Here is a 10,837-nt window from a genome sequence, read left to right as displayed (position 1 = left end):
ATCCTGTAGCAAACTGGAAAAGCACCATAATACCCATGCTTAGCTCACCAGACCGCATCAGCCAGGCACACATGATTGATGGACAGTCCAAGAAGAATGCAGATGGAACTCCCAAATTGTCAATACAGTATACATTTTGCTTTTAATAATCATTATAACTGTGTGTGTTGTTCGCTTGACTTCTACATAATTTGTCATATATTTGCTATCTTTAAAAACTAGGTAACAGAACATTTAGATATAATGTAATCTCCCTTGGGCAGATGGACTGTTTGGTTTGCATTGCATTCATTGCTTCATTTCCTTTTCCTACCATAACAGATTTATTATGGTTAGTTGCTCAGTGTCCTTGTATAGGATTGTCTTTGTCAAACCTTTCCCCAAATCCCCCTTACTATCCCTTCATCAAACCCCTACCCTCTTCCCCCGGGCTGTGTGATTTATTGAGGTGTGGCTTAATTTATACCCTTAATGGATCACTTGGTGGAGTGGATGTGGTGAAAGCAACACTAACTCAGTGCATGATCTTCAGTTTTAATCCTATTTATGAAACAATAGTCCACACTTGCCCCATTTACCCAGCCACACATAAAAGTGATAGATACTTTAGACATAGAAGAACATAATTCATCAGTATCATCATTCCAGCATTGTATGTTACGTTAAATGCTTAACCAATAGCCATGTAACCATGTCCACTCCAGACTTTAAGTACTCCTAACGAATCACAATGTGAGACAAAGAGTCACTTTTGTTTCCTCAAAATACTAGCTCACCAACCATTTCCCTGACTAATTTAGTATTGTTTCTTGTTGCATATTCTGCATCAGGTATTCTTTGTTGTATGCTAGTCTGGTCTCAAGTGTTCGTTAAGCTAATAATATATAACACACTAACTCAGTTTTTTTAATTTCTATTTATTTGCCTGCAATGAATAATCCTGATTAAAATCCTACAGTTTGAGTTAACCGAGTGAGACTTCTGATTCCTACACTGTTGTGCGCTAGCCATTGCACCTTGCGAAACCCTGCAGCACTCGATTTTTCTATTCAATAAGAGAACTATAGTTCATTGTTATGTTGTAAGAAAGGCAATGGCAAACCCCCACTTCTCCTTTACTGGTCAATATAGTTGCAGACTGCGGAGACTAGGAGAGTAGTAGGCCAAGAACACCACATAAGCATAGCACATACCTAATTGTTGTCACACAATATCAGGAAATTAAAAAAATACTTTGCACTAAAAGGCAGCATTGAAAAAGAAAACACCTCCAAAAACATCGATTGGAGGCATAAATAAAAAAAACTAAATATTTTTTATTCTAGTCAAACAAGAAAGCCACCACTTCCACCCACCTCCAACAACAACTGGCCCACCCCTCTCCCCAAACAAATTAAATATCCCCATCCCCAACTATTGTCCATGAAAAAGTCCAGAAACCTGATACCAACTCCCATTCCCATCCTCCCCACCCACAACAAAAAGCAAGTCCCAACCACCCAAAAAAAGTGAAGAAAGGGGCAGAGGGAATTAGACACGGCACAGGATCTCCTCAAGGTGCTGGTCCATTCTTCTTTGCCGGGTGTCAATCTGCACCAGGCTGGACAGGACACAGAGAAGTATGGTGCGGTCTGACACTGAGAGAGGGGCAGCAGTGTGTGTTCTTGAATGGCAGGCAGCTGCTGCAGACTGCGGCTCTGATGATGTGGTCGGGAAGCTGGAGGTGCTGGGGCCTGGCTCGGGTTCTGAGCCACTGCCTCCTCTTCATCCTTGGACACCAGCTGCTGGTATTCGACCCATATTGCCTCCAGATTCCGCTGCCACATCCGGGCTGTTGCATCCTGGTGACCTGGTCCCTGGTGAACATGAGCAGCTAGAAAGAAAAAAAAGACTGTTACTCTGTGCCAAAAACGTGTTTAAAATGATGTAGTGGGTGGCACAGTAGCAGTATATTGATGGTCCCCTAGGGCCATTTGATGTTATTAGAGTCACAGTAACCATTAACTGCTCTCATAAAACTAAAGACAAATTTCAATAGCTCTACCTGTCTGAAAGGAATTAAGGCAGAATAAATACAGCAGCACACCAGTTTGATAAAACTGCTATTTTATTTATTTTGAAGGATTTCCTAGTAAAGGTATTAGGTGCTTTGGGACTTCACGAATTAGGTCCAGTTACTAATGAATGGTCTAGTTTGTAGCCACAATAATGATTCTAGTATGACCAGACAACTTGAATTTTCTTTTAGCAACTCTCATGTGACCTTATAATTTGCATATTTTTCATAGGAGATCAGGTCACTACAAACTGTTCAAAGTGATCGGACCTTTGTCTCACTGTCTGCGAGGTTTGGAAAGCCTTTTGGATCTTGGGTCAAGGTAGTTCAATTTTATATTATTATCTGGTCGTACAAGCTGTCAATAGGGATTGCCAAACAAGAATCCTCGTGTTGCTCTGTGCATGGTAGTTTTTTTATCAACTCAGACCTATTTAACCTTTAACTGCCTCAGCCATAACCTGCATCGTTTTGGGGAAGTAGACAGTGGGGAAAGCAATGTACTGCAGTTCACTCAGTGAAAGGATGAAGGACTAGGATATAGCTGTACAACGTTCGTCACAGACTATCCCATCCACAGAAGTTAATCAAATTTCCTTATCCATTCAGCATTGCATTTTTTCCTATTGTATTCTTAATCTTCACACTTGGCTTTGATTTGCACCATTTGAGCTTTACATTCTCTCATCCACTCTTTTGCCATAGAAAACTAGTCTTCATTATCCAATCAATCTGTCCATCTAAACATAGATCCGAACAAACCTTTCACCAACATCCATTTACCCACCCATGCCTCCTTGCTTTCAACCATTCTATTCACCCATCCTGCTTTTCCTTAACATACCCAAGTATTCCTTTCAACCATCCTTGCAGATTGATTCCTATCATCATCACCCACCTACATGCATCCTTTCACACATGTATCCTTTCACTTATGTATTACATATATGTCACCCATCCTTTCTCCTTCCATTCTGTCTTTCCCACTAACCCGTCATTCTTAAAGTTCATTTATGAAACTTTGTCTGCTGACTTGCAGATAGAAGAGGACATAACTACTCAACTCCCACTGTATCGGCTTAAGAGGGATGCTGTTCATGAGTCAGTCAATGCCCTCCAGTGAGTATATTACTAATTGTCAACAAGTAAGCAATGTGACTTACCACTGCCCATCCCTGCTGCCACTTGTTCTCCCCTCTCACTGGTGACCACTGCAGCCACATACCCTCTGTTGGTGCTGCCATCCCCAGCACTGGTGGTCTGTGCAGCTAGAAAAAACATTACACATTTATAATTTCAGATGCCAGATAAACCTCCCCCTGGTTTTTTAAAGCGAAATACAACCACACAAAACAAAACATCCTTACAGTTTGGCTACAGTATCCTAATCTTCTATCAAAATTCAAAATATCACACTGGACATTTTGTTGGTTGACAATCATTGAAAAGCCAGGTAGTCAAGCCAAACAAAAACTTTTTTTAATTATCGAGGGGTAGAGCTATATTGAATCTGAGTTATCGAAGTGCAATGAAGTGGTTCAATAATTGGTCAGTGAAAGACATATGGTCTTAGTTATTGGCAAATGAAATGGGGCAGTCCTCCTCGTCATACTTCCAGCCATTCTGCACAGTCATTAACTGCTTGTATACCATGATAATAATACATGCACAACAATGGGGGGGTCTACCGTGACCATGACCACTCTCTAGTTTAACAGAACTATTTGAGCATGAGCAAAAAACGAAAGCCTTCTCAACAAACATGCATAGAATACCTCAATTGGGCATGCTTTCCGAACCCACGGAAATCATCTGCGGAGTGCCCCAGGGATAATCACTCAGCCCAACCCTTTTCAACATCTACATGGCCTCCCTCACAACCATCATCAGACAGCACGGCCTCAGCATAGTATCCTACGCCGACAACACCCAGCTCATCCTCTCCCTCACCACGGAAACCACCACAACCAGACTCAACTTCCAGAAAGGAATGCAGGACGTCACATCTTAGATGAGCAACAGCTGCCTGAAGCTCAACTCAGAGAAGACAGAAGTCCTCGTACTAAGAACCACCCCATCAGCATGGAACAACACTTGATGGCCCACCACACTCGGCATCCCCCGACCCCCGGAGACCATGCCAGAAAACTTGGCATCATACTCAACACCTCCCTCTCCATGAACAAGAAGGTCAACCCGGTCACGTTCAGCTGTTTCAACACCCTCAAGATCTTCCGAAAGACCTTCAAATGGATCCCCCCAGAGTAAGGAAGACAGTTACCCACGCTCTCATAACCAGCAGCCTGGACTACGGAAACGCCCTATATGCCGGCATCAACAAGTCTCCACTCCACAGGCTCCAGACGATACAGAACACCGCAGCCAAACTCGTCCTCAGCATCCCCTGACATGAGCACATCAGCCATCACCTACGGAACCTCCACTGACTCCCAGACGAGAAGAGAGTCACATTCAAGATACCCACCCATGCCTACAAATGCCTCCACAACACAGGACCTCAATACCTGAACGAGAGAATCGCCTTCCACATACCCAAATGAAACCCAAATGAAACCTCTGATCCGCCAACCTCGCCCTCGCTAAATCCCCTTGGCATCCGCAGAACCAGAACAAGGGGAAGAGCCTTCTCCTATATCACAGCCAAGACCTAGAATGATCTCCCCAGAGATATCATACGTGCTCCCTCCCTGAACACTTTCAGGAAGGCACTCAAGATCTGGCTTTTTGACTGAATGGAACTGCTGTTCTCCCCCCAGCACCTTGAGACCCTCACGGGTGAGCAGTGTGCTTATAATTCCCTGATTGATTGATTGATCCAATCTTCGCAGTAGAGTACCTAACCTAAAATTAGTTCTCTGACTCTTACTGTACCACCAGTCTACTGGCAAAACTGAAGAAAAAGGAAGCTACAGACTAGCACAGATCGCTTTTAAGTAAGAACAGAAACTTAAAATATAGAGAAAGTTAGTAATAAGTTAAATAATGTAGAGACAAGAAGGATTTAGGAAACTGATCAAAGTGGCGTTGAAAAAAAATTAGGGGACATGCAGTAAAAAGGAAAAAAAATAATTCAAAATTAGGTGCAGTAAAAGAAGAATCAAGATAGGGAAATATATTAACAGGAGGACTTACTGGTCCCAGCAGAGCCCTCTGCACTCATGAAGGCAACTCCAGCCCCCTCACCCGCCTGCGCCGCAGTAGTGGTACTCGCCCTATCCCAACTGCCCATGGGTGTTGATGTACTAAATAAAAAAAATCAAAAAAGATTAGTGGTACTGTTAATCTCCCCAAAAAAAATTTGACTGGGAGAGGCAAACACATTTGATTTGATGTTTATGAATCAGATTTCCTCTACTATTACTTTTGTGGACCAATTTCCTAAACCTGCTCCAAATTTCCTAAAGTACATTGGAACTACTAAATTGCAAAAATTGATCTTTGCTCCTCATCTCATTTTCGATCTCTCAACCTTGACGGGTCACCTCAGTCTACCTTTTATTCAATACATACATGCTGATGCATGCATAATTACTAGTAACTTACCACACATCACTGGGAAATCGCTTGGGGTTGGGAATTGGCACTGTACAAGCTACAGAAAATAAAGGCACATAGAAGTGAGAGAAGAATGCACTAGCTTACTAATATATCAATAACTACCACTATCTCAGTGACAGGACAGAGGAGTCTCTGCATGTGTTCTTAAATAAACTGTCCAAGTGAGTGCTAATGATCTGAGTAGGATTATGTAGCGCCACTGAGCACCTGTCTACTCTAGGATGATCATCACATAATATATGTAGCATAAACTTACATTGCCTGAGTGTGAGAAGCATGCTTTCTATTTGGGAAAAGAATATTAGCATAGATAGAACACAATACAAAAATTTTACTCATCAAGCCCCGCAAACTCCACACCCAGCAGGTCTAACAAGTCCAGTATGTCTGCCCACTGGTGCATCAGCTGTTGTTGGATGTGCCGGATCCCAGAACAGCAGTGAACAGCCCAGCGCATCCTCTTCCAATGGTGCTTCTGCTCCCTGATGGTATAGATGCTACTAGCCCTGCCGTCTGCTGCCTGGGTGGAGGGGAAGTTGTGCTGCACATAAACAAACTAGTGCTCCCACCCCAATTGTGCATGGGGCTGCACCCTTTGTAGGCGGATGCAGATGGTGGTTCGGGTGGCATGGCGAGCACAGGACCCACATCTGGGCATACCCGTCCCATTCATGGTGAAGAATGCAAAAAGAACAACTTATGGACAGAATGCTGATTAATGACAAACATTCACCCAGTACAGAAATCTGGAAACAAGGATCCTGGAGTCAAGTTAGCCTGGCCAGGATGCTTGTTTCTGGCCAGGGAGGACCTGGCCTAGCAGTTAAGGCTGGACTGTTCCCATGGGGAACAAAGTCAAGACTGTTTTGCATATGGCTAGGTTCAAATTGGAATGGTATGGGAGCAAAAAAACAATGGATTTAGGCCCAGAATTCTCTACTGGTGTGAATGTTTGACATTGTTGAATATTCTGTCCATCAGTTGTTCTTTTTGCTTTATCAATTTAAAGCTTTTCTGTGAATTTGTTATTCAAAAGCTTCGCTAATAATTTTTCCAAACATCTCCTGCAATCATTACCTTCGATATCTTCAGGTAAGTAAATAAAACATTCTTAAGTTATATTACCTATTCCTATTCCTATTTTTCATGTCTAGTAAAAATGTATTCATAGGAGGAATTTTGGCTACAGCTGGCAATAATTGGTGAATTTTAGATTTGTTGTCTCTCTTCTGCCTACTAAATGACAATTGCAGCGCGGTCCCGCAGGTAACAAGCACTGCTGCATACTAGAGGGATACTGTGCTGCTAATACCGTCTCTAGACAGAGTCACGAGCACAAGAGCGCTTTATTAGAATCTGTTGTTAAAATAATCTGAATTTTTAAGGCACACCAATGCGTATTTAAACTTTGTGGTACTTGCACTGCATTTGTGGAAGGCCACCAATCAGCGGAGAGGCGGGAGGAGCCAGCTAGCTCTCCCAGGTACTGAATGACTATAGTAGCGCGGTCATGCAGTGGACACGCCAAAGGCAAGCCTGGATGCGCCCGTCTGTGGCCGAACAGGGGCAGGGGCCAGCGACTATGCCCATAAACTGGCCTACTCCTCCAACGACCTCAGACATCTATTATCAGTGAGCCACCAAGTAGACCCTTCTCTCTTGCCAAAACTCAGTAACTTAGGCATCCTAAATCCGAACCCTTCTGCTACTGAATTACATAAACAGACCTTGTCAATCAATACCATCTCTGACAGCAAACCCACACCCATCCCCATTATTCGTAATGCTTACAATCACTTACCTTAACACCCGCTCACTGGTCAAGCAACAACTCGAGATATTCCAACTGCTCGACCCTGAATCCCCAGACATATTGCTCCTAAAGGAAAGTTGGTTAAAAGATTAATGCATTCCATACATCACAGCAGCTCTCCCCGAAAACTGTTGCTTACTTTATACAAACCGGCCCACAGGCAAAAAGGAGGAGGGGTTGCAGTGGCCTTTAAGAAACATCTTGATCAAATTAGATACGATAACTTCCCTCTTGATATGCATCCTCTGTACAGGCCCCAGAGCCACATGCAACAATTTCCTCCAACTTTTGGCAGACTCCATTTCCCAGCAAGTTATTGACCACGCTGAATTACTACTTATTGGAGACTTAAACTATTGGGCAAATGAGGATACTGGTGGTCAAACAGCTACAAATCTGACCAACATACCAAGCAGCCTCAACTTTGACCAATATGTGTTCGTACCTACACATATCAAAGGTCACACATAAGATCAGGGTTGGTCCACAGACTTAACTGTATCCAATATAACTGTTTCTCTTTGTGTATGGCCAGACCACCATTTAATTAAATTCTTTCTGACTGGCCTAACCCCACTGAAATCCCTGGGTGCTCTGGAATTCTCTACATGAATTAGAAACCAAAAAACATTGACACTGTCTGTGACTAAGTGGCACTCTCCTTACCTACCCCAACTACAGGCCCGATTATGATCCCGTTCGAAAGGGCTCGGAATCTGATTCAGGTTTGCCGAATCCGATTCGGAACCCTTGTTGCCGACAGAATCGTACACAGTTCCCAATGACCTATTACGATGCCCGTAAACCAATAGGGTTCTCTGAATTGGTTCCAAAATGTATTTGGATACCTGAATCATACAGCTCTATGGACTACATTTCCAAGCGACTGATTATGATGACCGATTCGGTGCAGCCCTGAAATGTGGCACTGTAAGGGTAGTACTATGAGATATGTTAGGCCTTGTTTCAACTTGCAGAATATCAATTTTGGAGCCTCTCAAAGTAAGTAGTCAAAGAATGTACCTAACATCTGCTTTGGTTTACAATGACTTACTCCTCAATGTATGTCTCTCTTCTTCTAGCTTCTGTCATACAACAGCTCCTGGTGCAAACCTTGAAAACATGCTCAACTAGGGTATTAGGGGACATCCTGGAGAAAGCAATTAGGTCCTCAACCATCTGTTCGTCAGGTAAATTTGGGAACTAACTTTGTTTTCATTTTGTAAGCAAATTAAATCCCTAAAGGTTTATTTCATGGTGATGTGTAAGCTCCTGTATATTTCTCTAATGCATCTGCATTGGTGGGCATGCTGATATATATTTTGAGAATATCAATTGAACCTACATCTTGCTACTTTAGCTGCTGGATCTGGACATACATTGAAAACACCAACTACGAGGGCCCAGGTTCCGCAGCTGATCTCACATGAGCCCTCAAAAAATAACTTCTGTGGCCGGAGAAGGTGAGTCCACATTGTTGAGATATAATAAAGAAACCACTGTTTTAGCATAAGTTGATTTAGTCTCACTTGGTACTGACTTTATTTTTTATTTGCAGAACAATGTTTATTACAGCACTGTAAAACTGCCTTTCATGTGCTTCATCACTTGAAATTTTCTTCTTCTTCCAGGTACTGGGAAAATTGAGCTTATTGATGATGCTGAACCAACTGAAAGCGGCGGATGATGGGCAATCCAAGAACAGAATTTCTCACCAAGAAGGAGAGAAGAGGAGAAGTAGTTGGTCCGGGAGGACCTGGATGAGAGGATGGAATTGTTGTCCCTACACATACAATCTTTAAGAAACCACTTCACGGATGGATAGTGTTCCTCCTAAATCTATTCTAAGGACTGCCAGTCCCTAGCTGTTAGCTAGGCAGCCATTAATGCTACTTTTGGCTACACAGCAGTACCTCCACACTGACCTCAAATCACAAGTCTCTCTGTAAAATTTCCTACACACTCCTCCCATGAAGGTACAATTCCAGTCTTCTCTCAATCATCTGAGGGAGCACACAACCCATGTGAGGGACAGGTATCCCCTATTAATAAGTCTGCTCCCACAACCTCAGTAATACAACTTCTGTCCTTCCTGGTTAACACAGTGACCATGTCAGGCAGGCATGCATATGGCAGGGGGTGATTGGCATGGGTTAATGCAGGGCACCGGGGAGGGATCAGTTTTACTAACAACAGAGTAAGGTGCGGTAGGATATTCGTGCTATTGGGGCTACTTTCCATGAATTTGCTGACTCACTTAAAAAACACCCTCAGATGATTGACAGGCTGTCTGTGCCCTAGATAATGTTGAAATGCTTTCAAGACATGGCACGGAAGGGTCAAGAACGTTGAAAAACTTAGAAGGAAGAGTGTGGCACCATGCTTTGGTCATGAAGATATTAGTGGCAGAAGGAAAAAAAGCAAAGGCATGCAGGAGATTATGCATAGATATCCGCACTACTTGCACAACCACCCAGAACAAGAGCGCATTCTCAAATGTTCCCAGCACCAGCATTACGCATGCGGAGTAGTAAGAGAAAATCCCATAATAACATTGTTCTCTCTGTACCTCGCACACATTCGTTGTCACCATTTTTCCTTAATAAAAATGTGTACACTTTTTACCTCATAAACCTGTGCCAACATTTCATCTGTGGTAAAGATTTGATGTTGCATTTACCATATACGATAGTGTTATGTTTGCTCAAAGGGTTCTGGATTTAAAAACTGCATTGTGATATAGAAGGCATCTTCTAACTAACCAAACATTTCCCTTGGCTGATGCATTACACAATAGAATTTTTAAATGCGAGAAAGAGATTTTTGTTTAAATTTGAAATATCTATCTATCTATCTATCTATCTATCTATCTATCTATCTATCTATCTATCTATCTATCTATCTATCTATCTATCTATCTATCTATCTATCTATCTATCTATCTATCTATCTATCTATCTATCTATCTATCTATCTATCTATCTATCTATCTATCTATCTATCTATCTATCTATCTATCTATCTATCTATCTGTCTGTTTGTCTGTCTGTCTACCTGTATACCCGACAGTTTGAATTTGCTGGGATACCTATGACTGCCAACCCAGCCATGCCCTGATTAAGACCTCAAATATTTCATCAGCTTATGATCTCACAGATTATATCATTCATGACTTATTAGAGGGCATAATTGATGGCATAGAGTTACTGAGTGAGAATGTGGTGGTATGGCATGGGAACAGGGTAATCCATAACTGTGCTTGTTTAGATTTATGTAGTGCCCAATTTATAAATCACAAACGTTTGGGGTGCAAGTATTATCCCTGTTAAAAAAAATAACTGTTGAGCACACCTAATGTGGGTTGCAGAGGCTTTGTTGAAAGTAAGTTA

General features: G+C 42.3%; 1 protein-coding gene across 1 annotated transcript in view; it reads right to left on the bottom strand.

Annotated features, from left to right (window-relative positions):
• Window positions 1–1,325: 1,325 nt before the first annotated feature.
• Window positions 1,326–10,837, bottom strand: part of LOC146817700 (uncharacterized) — a 49,246-nt gene continuing 39,734 nt past the window's right edge. Inside the window, exons 2-5 of the mRNA XM_085609665.1 lie at window positions 7,437–7,514; window positions 5,210–5,319; window positions 3,220–3,324; window positions 1,326–1,873 (exon numbers count right to left, since the gene is read on the bottom strand). Coding sequence (XP_085465791.1) covers window positions 1,326–1,873; window positions 3,220–3,324; window positions 5,210–5,319; window positions 7,437–7,507 — 834 coding nt within the window. The 5' untranslated portion in view covers window positions 7,508–7,514. The remainder of the gene's footprint in view (window positions 1,874–3,219; window positions 3,325–5,209; window positions 5,320–7,436; window positions 7,515–10,837) is intronic.

Source organism: Triturus cristatus, chromosome 6, assembly GCF_964204655.1.
Source record: "Triturus cristatus chromosome 6, aTriCri1.1, whole genome shotgun sequence".
NCBI classification, from domain to species: Eukaryota; Metazoa; Chordata; class Amphibia; order Caudata; family Salamandridae; genus Triturus; species Triturus cristatus.
This window is presented reverse-complemented; position numbering and strand designations above follow the sequence as displayed.